We start from the raw sequence: 13,767 nt of genomic DNA, 5'->3' as shown, positions 1-13,767 counted from the left end.
GGGGAGGACTCAACTGGCTGAGCACATACTTTGCATGCAGGAAGCCTAGCTTCCGTCTGGGCATCACGGTCCTCAGAGCAAAACCTGGAGTGACCCCTGAGAACTAAACTAAACTAAACTTTTGAGCCCCTCAGCAGTGCCAGGTGTGGCCCAGTTTATTATGATTCTGATTTGTTCTTTTACCTTTTCCTGCCTAACCCTGTCAGCATTTGAACTTGGACCCTTGGGTTTGGAGGCTATACCAAGGTGTACTTATGCTTGAGTTTTTGGGGCTACATCTGGATGTACTCAGGGCTTATTTAATGGATCTGTGCTTAGGAATCACTTCTTGTGGGGCTTAGGAGACCATCTGGGCTGCCAGGGATTGAACCTGGTTCAGCTGCATGCAAGATAAGCGCCCTACCCACTCACTGTACTATCCCTGTGACTCCCAAATATACTCAAGTTTGAAATGTAAGTTCTCACATTTCCAGATCAAACCAAGACTAATATTGTTTCATTCTAATATTCCATCTAATATTGTTTCATTCTCCTTAGATTAGCTTAGAAACTGACTAGAGGGTTAGAAGTTTAGTTAGGATGACCGTAAATTCTGAGAATTTCAGACTAAAGAAGATCTGACTGGCTGGAGTGATAGTATAGCGGGTAGGGTGTTTGCCTTGAACATGGATGACCAGGGTTCAAGCCTGGCTTCCCATATTGTTCCCCTGAGCATTATCAGAAGTAATTTCTGAGCGAAGAGTCAGAAGTAATCCCTGAGCACCACTGGATGTGGCCCCAAGTCCCCCTCCAAAAAAAATTTGATAGTTTACAGCTGGGACAGTGAGGGATTTTTGATTTTTTGCACTCAGAAGCCATTTATAGGAGTAATACACCTTCTCAGATGAATTTAGTCCTGTGAGCAAAGTCTGAGATGATCAAGGAAGGGAAGGAACCTCCTTTTTTTTTTCTTTTTTATTTGTTTGTTTTTGGGTCACACCTGGCAGTGCTCAGGGGCTACTACTGGTTCTATGCTCAGAAATCACTCCTGGCAGGCTCGGGGGACCATATGCGATGCTGGGATTCGAACCTACATTCTTCTGCATGCAAGGAAAATGCCCTTACCTCCATTCTATCTCTCCGGCCCAGGAAGGAACTTTCAAGAAGTTTTTTTTTTAACCTTTTTCCAGTTTATTTATTATTTTATTTATTTATTTATTTTAGTTTTGGGCTACACCCGGTGATGTTCACGGGTTACTGAGCTATGCGCTCAGAGATAGCTCCTGGCTTGGGAGACCATATGGAATGCCAGGGATTGAACCCAGGTCTGTCCTGGGTCAGCTTCGTGCAAGGCAAACGCCCTACTGCTGTGCTATTGCTCTGGCCCCTCAGTTTCTTTTTTTTTTCTCTCAGTTTATTTATTTATTTTTTTTTGGTTTTTGAGTCACACCTGGCAGTGCTCGGGTTACTCCTGGCTCTATGCTCAGAAATCGCTCCTGACAGGCTTGGGGGATCTTATGGGATACCAGGATTCGAACCACCATCCTTCTGCATGCAAGGCAAACAAACGCCTTATCTCCATGATATCTCTCTGACCCCATGGGGGGACGGTTTGGACCATATCTTACGGTGCTCAGTGGTTACTCCTGGCTATCTGCTCAGAAATAGCTCCTGGCAGGCACGGGGGACCAATTGGGACACCGGGATTCGAACTAACCACCTTAGGTCCTGGGTCGGCTGCTTGCAAGTCAAATGCTGCTGTGCTATCTCTCCGGCCCCATCAGTTTATATCTTAAGGTCATTGTGGCCAGGTTACAGTGAGTTTTCAGGTGTGCCTCAGGAGATTGACTCCTGTGACAACCATCTTTCACTTTGGGAGATATCTGGGGTTAGCAGAATCAAAACTACCCCAAGAGGGATAGCACAGTGGTAGGGTGTTTGCCTTGCATGTGGCTTACCCAGGACAGACCTGGGTTCAATCCCCAGCATCTCTATAGTGGCCAGTGCCTGCCAGAAGTGATTTCTGAGTGCATAGCCAGGAGTAACCCCTGAAGCCACTGGGTGTGGCCCCAAAACCAAAAACCAAAAAAAAAAAAAAAAAAAGAAAGAAAGAAAGAAAGAAAAGCAACAACCTATGCCAATGAAAAGTCAAAAAACTCTTTTAAGATCTTTGTAAAAGGGTTTTCAAATGGGGTGTATTTTTTAGCTGACATATTTGAATTGTACTTTGTTTTACATGACTCCTTTTTGTTTGTCCTCTGTTTTCCTTTCTGTTAAACAGATTTGCGAGTAGAGGGTTTGTTCAGAGTCCCAGGGAACAGTGTCCGGCAGCAGATTTTAAGGGACGCTCTCAATAACGGAACTGACATTGACTTGGAATCAGGGGAGTTTCACTCCAATGATGTCGCCACCTTGCTGAAGATGTTTTTAGGAGAGTTACCTGAGCCGTTGCTGACACATAAACATTTCCATGCCCACCTCAAAATTGCTGGTGAGTATGGAAGCTGAGAAGGACAAGTAATTACATGTATTTCAATTTGGTAAGGTCATTGGCATTTTCTAGTATATGTAATACATAGCAGCTACTTTGCTAACATTACTTAAAACTCTGATATATCTGCATTCTAGTATTTGCTACTTAAATTTGATTAACTATTTTTCTCTCTCTTTTTTATTTGGCTTTGGGCCACACCCAGTGGTGCTCAGGGTTTACTCCTGGCTCTACACTCACAAATCACTTCTGACAGGCTTGGGGGATCATATGGGATGCTGGGGATCAAACCCAAGTCTGTCCTGGGTCAGCCACATGCAAAGCAAACACCCTACTGCTATGCTCTCTCTCTGGCCCCACTATGTTTCTCTTTAAATTAACTTCTTCGTGTTTTTTTTTTTTTTTTTTTTGGGTGGACCTGGGCCACACCAAATAGAGTTTAGAAGTTACTTTTGGCTTTGAACTAAGGGATTATTTCTGGCAGTGCTCAGGGACTATATGGGATGCTGGGGATTGAGTCTAGGACAGCTGCATGCAAAACGAGTGCCCGGGGCTGGAGCGGTGGCTCCAGGGATAAGGTGTCTGCCTTGCCCACTCTAGACTAGGTCGGACCACGGTTTGATTCCCCGGTGGCCCATATAGTCTCCCCAAGCCAGGAGCGATTTCTGAGCGTATAGCCAGGAGTAACCTCTGAGCGTCACTGGGTGTGGCCCAAAAAAGCAAAACAAAGGGCTGAAGAGATAGCATGTAGGTAGAGCATTTGCCTTGCATGCAGAAGGACGGTGGTTCGAATCCCGGCATCCCATATGGTCCCCCAAGCCTGCGAGGAGTGATTTCTGAGCGGAGAGCCAGGAGTAACCCCTGAGCACTGCCGGGTGTGAACCAAAAAAAAAAAAAAAAAAGGCAAAACAAAACAAAATAAGTGCCCTACTCATTATACTATCACTCCAGCCTCCTATATTTTCCCCTTTTATGAGGTGATGTAGGGTTCTTTATACATGGTTTTGATTTTCTTATTTTTTAATTACTGAATCTTGGAGAATGTTCCATTTTCAGCTCATGGTCTTTTCATTCTTTTTCTGCATATGTAGTAGGGAATTCATCCTTGCATAAATGTTCTGTTATATTTTTTAATTTATTAATTTTTTATTTTAATTATGAGAACAAAGATGCAAAGAAAGAGAACAAGGTAAAGTTACAGTGGAAGGACAATCACTCATAAACAGAATTTTCAGTAGTCCCATTGCTGATATCTTAACTTTGAACTTTCAGTCAAAGAACATTAAGAAAAATAAAAACAGGGCCCGGAGAGATAGCACAGCGGCGGCGTTTGCCTTGCAAGCAGCCGATCCAGGACCAAAGGTGATTGGTTCGAATCCCGGTGTCCCATATGGTCCCCGTGCCTGCCAGGAGCTATTTCTGAGCAGACAGCCAGGAGTAACCCCTGAGCACCGCCAGGTGTGGCCCAAAAAACAAAAAACAAAACAAAAAAAAGAAAAATAAAAACAGAACCCATGTATAATTACTTTGTCCCTCAAGTCCCCAGATTGTGTACATAATATTTCTTAGCAGCACACAAAACAATCTAAAGCCATAAAACTTATGTAACTCCTTAAACATTGAAGGCTAAATACTTTTTTACATTTCCACGCACATGCATATTAGTTTAGGTTAACCTCAAAAGTTTAAGTGGGTTGTTTGTTCTAAGAATTAGAGTCAAAGGAGCACAGTAAAAACGGTGTTAGAGTGGCAATTATTGTTTGCATAGGCTCACCAAAATATGAGGGACATGGAAAGGAAAAGCCTTGGCCTAAATACAAGGAGACCCTACCCCTGAGTTTTCCTGGCATAAGACCAACTCTAGGCTCCAGGCAAACTAGGTTGTCCAATCCAGGTCATTGTCTCTAGTGCCAATACTTTTATTTTTCACACAGTCTCTGTTGTTGGTATCATGTTTCTGTATTAAAGATCCTGGAATCTGCATATCCTACATTGCAGTCAGGATGGTGCAGAGCGTCCTCTCGTTTCATCTCACAATTAAAGGGCAATGCAGAGATCCCTGTCCTGTAAGCAGGTCGTCGTTGTTGTCAAGTCTTCTTAGTGTTAAGGGAAGTCTCTTTTGAGCAGGTCGATGTCAAAGCAGTGGTAGGGTCTTCCCTGGTAGAGAATTGCTTCCAGGTGTTGTTATAAAAAACCTTTGATGTTTCGTAGATAGCTTCCCTGGTTCAGGGGTGAATGGAGGATGTCCATTTTTCTGAGGCCTGTGCCAGGTCATTATATCAATGTTCAGGGTGTAAGGTCTCATTGTACTACGAGATTTGTGTATTCCAATCTCTATTAGATAAGAACTTATTTGTATGTAAAATATTTTCCCATTTTAATGTGCCTATGCAAACAAGGAGCAATGCCATGTGGCGTTATCGGCCCATATGGGGGCCATAAGAAAATGTTCTGTTATTAAGTGTGCTTAGCATCAGAATTCAGATTAAGTCTCTCTCTCTCACCCCCCCCCTCTCTTTTTCTCTCTTACTGGGTGGGTGGAGCTGGTGGCACTGAGGTGTTACTCCTGGCTCTGCACAAAGGAGTCATTCCTGATATATTTGGGGGCCATATAGGATGCTAAGGATTTAATCCAGTCTGTTGCATTCAAGGCAAACATCCTACCTGTTTTGCTATTGCTCCAGCTCCTCATATTACATCTCTTGTCATTAAGTATTTTCCTCTTCTTTTTTTTTTTGGTTTTTGTGTTATACCCAGTGATGCTCAGGGCTACTCCAACCTGGTTCTATGCTTAGAGTGTGCTCAGGGGACCATGTGGTACCACTGGAGCTCAAACCCAGCCCTCCCACATAGAAACCATGAGCTCAGCCTATGGAGCAATCTCTCCAGCTCTTCTATATTTTTGTGGTATCAGGGATCGAACCACATAAGGTCTGTGCTCTTCCAAAGAGCTATATCCCTCAAACATCTTTTTCCTCATTGTTTGTTACTGTTGCAGTAAATGGCAACCAGAGTCATGACTGGTCACACCCAGCAGTTCCAGACATGGAATCCATGCCTAACATGCCAGGCATTTTCTCTACCACTTGAAACCTATCTCTGACATATTTTTTTTCTAACTTTATTTTATTTTTGGTTTTGGGACCACATCTGGCAGTGCTCAAGGCTGCTCCTGGCTCCATGCTCAGAGTTCCTGAGCATGCTGATGGTCCTCGGAAGACTGCAGGTAATGCCAACGATTGAACTAGAGTCAGTTTCATTCAAGGCAAGCATTATAACCACTTGTGTACTGTCTTTCCTGCCCACTTTTAATTTTTTTTTCATTTTTGCTATTTTGGGCCACACTCTGTGACGCTCACGGGTTACACCTGACTTTGTGCTCAGACATCATTCCTGGCTCGGGGTACCATATGGGACGCTGGAAATCGAACCAAGGTCTGTCCTAGATTGGTCACGTGCAAAACAAATACCCTACTGCTATGCTATAGCTCCAGCCCCATGCCTACTTCTAATTTTAAGGAAAAATAATAAAATGTTTTGGGACTATACCTGGCTCTCTGCTCAGAGATCACTCCTGGCAATGAGGCTCAGGAATCAAACTGGGGTTGACTACATGCGTGGCTTTACTTCTTCTGCCTCTCTGCCCCCAAGACTTTTTTCTTTTAAATAATTTTTATTACTTGAAAATTTTAATTCTGACTTCTAAAATTTAATAAGATTGTACTTTTTCCCTCCTGTGTTGGAAGTTTAACCAAGGGCCTCATAGATGTAAGGCAAGAGCTCCATTGCATTTCTGGCTAAGATTAGATTTTTAGTATATTAAGCACATCAGCAATACAGATGAAACAAATGAGGAAATATTGTATAACATCACAGTTGAAATTTCAAAAGATATTGATAGGCATATGGGAAATAATGACAAAGATCTGAAAATTATTAAAGTGTGTTATATTATTTTTTAAACTTTATTTATTTATTGATTAATTGATTGATTGGTTGTTGGGCCATACCCAGCAGTGCTCAGGGATTACTCCTGGCTCTGCACTCAGAAATTGCCCCTGGCAGGCTGGGGACCATATGGGTGCCGGGAATCAAATCCAGCTCAATGCAAGGCAATTGCCCTATGGCTGTGTTATCTATCTCTCCAGGCCCTAAGTGTGTTATTTTAAAAAAGTTATTTGACCTTAATAATCACTCTAGGATTAGGAAAGGCAGGTAATATTCCTGGAAACTACTCCTTGTTATTATGAAACTGAAAACAAAAATCTCTCCCAGTTATCAGCAGTTTATGAAATGCTGTAGCTGTGCCACACCTCAATATGATGTCAAAGAGTAACGAATTCTGAGAGAAGGGTGAGAAGAATTTCACATACTACATTAACCACATTAATGCACCATATTAACTCAACAGAGGAGCAAGAAAATAAAATTTCCTCATGCTAACCCACATAAAAGTTATTATTTTCCTTATCTTTTTAAAAGGAACAACAATTTTTTTCTGTAAAACAACTGGCCCTAATTTTCTCATGTTTACCAATGCTTGCTATTGTTAGTTTAAAAAAAATTTTTTTTTTTTTTGGGTCACACCCGGCAATGCTCAGGGGTTACTCCTGGCTCCATGCTCAGAAATTGCTCCTGGCAGGCACAGGGGACCATATGGGACGCTGGGATTCGAACCGATGACCTCTTGCATGAAAGGCAAACGCTTTACCTCCATGCTATCTCTCCAGCCCCTAAAAAAAATTTTTTTTGAGCCACACCTGTGATGCTCAAGGATTACTCTTGGCTATGCACTCAGAAATCGCTCCTGGCTTGGGAGACCATATGGGGTGCCAGGGCATTGAACTGCGGTTCGTCCTAGGTCTGCATGTGCAAGGCAAACAAACACCCTACCGCTTGTGTCACCACTCCGGCCCAGTTTTAAAAATTTTTGTTTTTGTTTTTGTTTTTGGGTCACACCCGGCAGCGCTCAGGGGTTACTTTTGGCTCTACACTCAGAAATCGCTCCTGGCAGTCTCAGGGGACCATATGGGATGCTGGGATTGGAACCACCAACCTTCTACATGCAAGGCAAACACCTTACCTTCATGCTATCTCTTTGGCCCCAGTTTTAAATTTATTATTTTTTATTTTTTATTTTTTTTGTTTTGGGGGCCACACCCGATTGAGGCTCTGGGATTACCCCTGGCTAAGCGCTCAGAAATTGCCCCTGGCTTGGGGGGACCATATGGGATGTTGGGGGATCGAACCAAGGTCCTTCCTTGGCTGGCGCTTGCAAGGCAGACACCTTACCTCTAGTGCCACCTCACTGGCCCCAGTTTTAATTTTTTTTTTTTTTTGGTTTTTGGGCCACACCTGGCGGTGCTCAGGGGTTACTCCTGGCTGTCTGCTCAGAAATAGCTCCTGGCAGGCACAGGGGACCATATGGGACACGGGGATTCGAACCAACCACTTTTGGTCCTGGATCGGCTGCTTGCAAGGCAAATGCTGCTGTGCTATCTCTCCAGGCCCCAGTTTTAAAATTTTTATTAGACAACCCAGTTTGAAAATATTTTTGTTTGTTTGTTTTGGGCCACACCCGGTGACGCTCAGGGGTTACTCCTGGCTGTGTGCTCAGAAGTCGCTCCTGGCATGGGGGACCATATGGGACGCCCGGGGATCGAACCGCTGTCCGTCCTAGGCTAGCGCAGGCAAGGCAGGCTCCTTACCTCTAGCGCCTCCGCGCTGGCCCCCAGTTTGAAAAATTTTAATAGACAATGGCTTTCTCTCTCTTTCTCTGTCTCTCTGTCTCTGTCTCTGTCTCTGTCTCTGTCTGTCTGTCTGTCTGTCTGTCTGTCTCTCTCTCTCTCTCTCTCTCTCTCTCTCTCTCTCTCTCTGTGTCTCCCTGTCTGTCTCTCTTTCTCTCGTTTTTGGTTTCTATACCTATTGGTGCTTGGTAGATACTCTGGCTCTGTGATAAGGACTTGCTCTTGGTTCTGTGCTCAGGAGACCATATAGTACACGATCAAAACTGAGCAACTGGGTCACCTTCATGTAAACCATTTGCTCAGCCTGTTGAGCTCTTCCTCCAGTTACATTTTACTGTTACTGACGCATGAATGCTTATGGCCATTGGTATATTTCCTTTGGGAGAATCTAATCATATCATAAGCATTTTTCTTTTTTTTTTTTTTTTTTTTTGGTTTTTGGGCCACACCCGTTTGACGCTCAGGGGTTACTCCTGGCTATGTGCTCAGAAATCGCCCCTGGCTTGGGGGGACCATATGGGACGCCGGGGGATCGAACCGCGGTCCGTTCCTTGGTAGCGCTTACAAGGCAGACACCTTATCTCCAGCGCCACCTTCCCGGCCCCATCATAAGCATTTTTCATTGGATTTTGTGTCTTTATTTATTTATTTTTTTCCTGGCAGGGGTTCCAGGAATTAAACTTATGGCCTCATAGATGTGAATGAAGTATGCTTTCTACTGCTGGGCTGCATCTCTCAGCCCAGAGTTTTGTTTTTCTATGGTTGAATTATATTGACACATTTTGTTATATACTGTTTGTGCCTATTTAAAAATTATTTTTGGTTGGCATTGACAAGAGGATGATAATAGGAGTATTGGTTGTTTCTCTTGATAATTTTTCTCTCTCTTGCAATCATCTTTTTCTTCTTAAGATCTGATGCAGTTTGATGATAAAGGGAACAAGACCAACGTGCCAGATAAGGAGCGGCAGATCGAGGCGCTTCAGTTGCTCTTCCTCATTCTCCCTCCACCCAATCGTAACTTGCTTAAGTTATTGCTTGATCTCCTGTATCAGACAGCAAAGAAACAAGACAAGAATAAGATGTCTGCATATAACCTTGCTCTTATGTTTGCACCTCATGTCCTGTGGCCAAAAAATGTAAGTAAAGGGAAAGAGCAAAGATTGCTGCGTTTTCCTGGGCTGGGCCTCATTCGCTTGCTATACCTAAGGGTTATCAGCAGTCCAAGGTCTAGCCTTTAACTTTATGAGGTTGGGAATTTACTTTATTAGATCATTTAAGAGTTATAAAACTTGTGGGGCTGATAGTTATTAATATCATTTATTGTCAATCTCTGATAAGTGGCAATTTATTTTTTTTTAGTTTGTTTTTGGGCTACTACTTGGTGGGGATTGGTTATGAGGATCGAACCCAGAAATCTTACATGCAAAGTAAGCTCTTCTGACCTTGGAACTATCTCCTCAGTTATTCTTTTTGTTTTTATTTTTCTTTTGGGCATATCTGACTGTGCTCAGGGGTAACTCCTGTCTCTGTGCTCAGAAATTGCTTTTGGCAGGCTCGGGGGACCATATGGGATGCTGGGGATCAAACCCGGGTCTGTCCTGGTTGTTCGTGTGCAAGGCAAGTATACTACTGCTGTGCTATCACTCTGGCCCCTCCCCAGTTATTGTCAGTGGTTATTTATTAGTGAAAACTCTTTGAGTGGAATGTTATAGCTACTAAATAAGATATTGTACTTATAGTACTGGTCCTCATATGTCGAGGCATGATCTACCACAGAGCCATAATTCTGGCCTAGATATAAATTGAGAATTGAACTGACAGTCTTACAGAAGAGCATCTCTAAGCTTTTAGATAAAATGACACTTCTGCTGTCTGCCTTTGCTGCCTTTTGACTTTGCCTTAAGAAATAGATGTTGGGGGGCCGGGGCGATGGCACTAGAGGTAAGGTGTCTGCCTTGCCAGCGCTAGCCTAGGATGACCGTGGTTCGATCCCCCAGCATTCCATATGGTCCGCCAAGCCAGGAGCTACTTCTGAGCGCATAGCCATGAGTAACCCCTGAGCGTCAACGGGTGTCGCCCAAAAACAAAAACAAACAAACAAAAAGAAGTAGATGCTGGGGGCCAGAGAGATAGCATGGAGGTAAGGCATTTGCCTTCCATGCAGAAGGAAGGTGGTTCAAATCCTGGCATCCCATATGGTCCCCCATGCATGCCAGGGGCGATTTTGGAGCTCAGAACCCGAAGTAACCCCTGAGCAAAGCCAGGTGTGACCCAAAAACAAAAACAAAAACAAAAAAAAAGAAGAAGAAGAAGTAGATGCCTGGGCTGAAGAGATGGCGAAGAGTGATTTCTGAGTGCACAGTCAGGAGTAATCACTGAACGTCACTGGGTGTGCCCCAAAACCAAAAAAAAAAAAAAAAAGATTGTTTGGAAGATAATAGAAATATGGGTACTGATGAAAGGATTTTGGTATATGAGAAAAGGGACTAGAAATGTAGCTCAGTGGCAGAATACTGGCCTTGCATGTTCGATTGTTAGTTCAATTTCTGGCACCACATGGTTTGCTATGCACCACTGGGAATGTTACCCCAGGGCATTAAGTTGGTCATAGCGGGCCAGGAGAGATAGCACAGCGGCGTTTGCCTTGCAAGCAGCCGATTCAGGACCAAAGGTGGTTGGTTCAAATCCCGGTGTCCTATATGGTCCCCCGCGCCTGCCAGGAGCTATTTCTGAGCAGACAGCCAGAAGTAACCCCAGAGCAACGCCGGGTGTGGCCCAAAAACCAAAAAAAAAAAAAAAAAGTTGGTCATAGCAACCTGCTTCAGTACCACTGGATGTAGTTCAAAAAAACCAAAAAAAGAAATGAGAAAAGAAAGGTGAAGTAAAGACCAAAGTGGTGTCTCAGAAACAACATCCTTCCTCTTGACTATTTCTAAAACATAAAAGGGACACCGTGTATTTCCTTTGTATATCTCAGATGTATTCCCTTAACATCTATAACTCTTTTCGAATATCCTCTTATATAGTGACAATTTTGCCTACTGGGTTTTTTTTATTTGATTGTTTGTTTGCTTTCCCCCCTTTGAGATCTGTTTTATAAGCAATACTAGTAGAAGAGTATCTCTGTATAGAATTCATGTTTGAACCAAGTTACGGGGAATGTTGGACTTTATTTGTCTGCCCTCAGATGCACCAACAATATCTTGTGGCATTGTTTCTCTTTTGCATAGGCACATTAAAATGAGAAAATAATACATATGCAAACAAGTTCTTATCTAATAGAGATGGGAACACAAATTTGGTAATGCAGTTGGGCCTTATACCCTGAACATTGGCATAATGATTTGGCTTAGGCCTTAGAAGAATGGGCATTGCCCATACACTCCTGAACAATGGATACCATCTATGGAAACAACCACAATTGTCTACTCTATAACATTACCAGGATCCAAACCTCTACCAGGGAAGACCTACCACTGCTCTGGTATTGACTTACTCCAGAGAGTGCTCTCAACACCCAGATGACTCAGCAACAGCCTGCTTGCAAGGCAGATCGCTCCACATCTAATGGTGTACTGAAACTAGAGGGTGCTCCACATCAGCCTGACTTCGATGAAAGAAATGCATAGAATCCAGAATCTTTAAATATAGGAACCTGATACCAACAACAGCTAAAGTGTGAAAAAGTTTCACTGGGACCACGGAGAATGATTCGAGTTGGACAGACTGGAATGCCTGGAGCCCAGAGTCGGTCTTATGCCAATAAACTTCGGGGGTGAGGCCTTCTTGTAATCAGGCCAAGGATTTTTTCTATTTTCCCCATATTTTTCTGGACCTATACAAGCAACAGCAATTGCCACTATCACACCTTTACTATTTTTTTTTAACCCTTATCCTTTAAGAAAAAAAAAAACAATTTACTGAACTTAAAAACAAATAACTGTAGTAGAATGCCTGTTTCGAATACAGGCAGGGGATGGAAAGGGGGGAGGGGTGTAGGGGGAATTGTTAGACTGGTGAAGGGTTTACACTGGTGAAGGTTCTGTTTGTGACTGTAAGCCAAATATAATCATGTTACTTAAAAAATATATTAGGGCCCGGAGAGATAGCACAGCGGTGTTTGCCTTGCAAGCAGCCGATCCAGGACCAAAGGTGGTTGGTTCGAATCCCGGTGTCCCATATGGTCCCCTGTGCCTGCCAGGAGCTATTTCTGAGCAGACAGCCAGGAGTAACCCCTGAGCAACGCCGGGTGTGGCCCAAAAACAAAAACAAAACAAAACAAAACAAAACAAAAAAAAATATATATATTAAAAAAAAGAAAGATGAAGTAGAAAGTTTTTTTTTTTTTGGTCACACCTGGCAGTTCTCCTGGCTCTATGCTCAGAAATCGATCCTGGCAGGCTCGGGGGACCAAATGGGATGCTGGTATTCGAACCACTGTCCTTCTGCATGCAAGGCATACTATCTCTCCGGCCCTGAAGTAGAGAGGTTCTATAGAACATTTTATCTAGTAAGAAACTGTGGGAAAAAATGATGTAAATTTCTTAGCCAGGAAGACTCTCTGCACTGACACAGAAAAAGGTGGGAATGGACATTATAAGAAGGAAATATCAGGGCCCGGAGAGATAGCACAGCAGCGTTTGCTTTGCAAGCAGCCGATCCAGGACCAAAGGTAGTTGGTTTGAATCCTGTGTCCCATATGGTCCCCCGTGCCTGCCAGGAGCCATTTCTGAGCAGACAGCCAGGAGTAACCTCTGAGAACCGACGGGCATGGCCCCAAAACAAAACAAAACAAAACAAAAAAGAAGGAAATATCAGTATTTGTATCCCCTTTTTTGTTTGTTTGTTTTGGGCCACACCTAGTGGTACTTAGGGCTTATATCTGACTGTGCTTAGGGATCAGTCCTGGTAGATTTGGGGGACCATATGAGATGCTGGGATTGAACCTTAGTGGCCCTGTGCAAGGCAAATGCTCTACCACTCCAGTCCCACATCTATTCTTTCTCTCTCTCTTGTTTTATATCTTCATTTAAATATCTTATTGCAAACATGATTGTAGTTGGGTTTCAGTCATATACTACCTTCACCAGTGTGACATTCCCATCACCAATGCCCTAAATCTCCCTCCACCCCACAGTCTACCTGTATTTGAGACAGGCTTTCTACTTTCCTCATTCATTTATATTGTTATGATAGTTGTCAGTGTAGTTATTTTTCTAACTGCACTCACCTCTCTTTGTGGTGAGCTCCATATTGTGAGCTGGACCTTCCAGCCCTCATCTCTATTGTCTCTGGGAATTATTACAAAAATATCATTTATTTTTCTTAAAACCCATAGATGAGTGATATTATTCTGTGTGTATCTCTCTCCCTCTGACTTATTTCACTCAACATAATAGATTTCATGTACATCCATGTATAGATAGCTCCTGGCTCTGGGACCACATGGAATGCCGGGTAGGTCTGTCCTAGGTCAGCCTTGTGCAAGGCAAACGCCCTACAGCTGTTCTGTCGCTCAGGCCCCTGGAGCGACTTCTGAGTGCAGCT

At 43.3% G+C, this 13,767-nt stretch overlaps 1 protein-coding gene across 1 annotated transcript in view; it reads left to right on the top strand.

The window, feature by feature from the left end:
- The window catches only part of ARHGAP19 (Rho GTPase activating protein 19), a 73,704-nt gene that overhangs the window by 26,502 nt on the left and 33,435 nt on the right, over nucleotides 1-13,767 (top strand). The window contains exons 4-5 of the mRNA XM_049790405.1: nucleotides 2,261-2,470; nucleotides 9,130-9,356. Of these exons, the coding sequence (XP_049646362.1) occupies nucleotides 2,261-2,470; nucleotides 9,130-9,356 (437 nt within the window). The remainder of the gene's footprint in view (nucleotides 1-2,260; nucleotides 2,471-9,129; nucleotides 9,357-13,767) is intronic.

This window comes from Suncus etruscus, chromosome 17 (genome assembly GCF_024139225.1).
Source record: "Suncus etruscus isolate mSunEtr1 chromosome 17, mSunEtr1.pri.cur, whole genome shotgun sequence".
In the NCBI taxonomy this organism is placed as follows: Eukaryota; Metazoa; Chordata; class Mammalia; order Eulipotyphla; family Soricidae; genus Suncus; species Suncus etruscus.
Note: the sequence above shows the minus strand (reverse complement) of the source record. Positions and strands in the feature narration are given on the sequence as shown.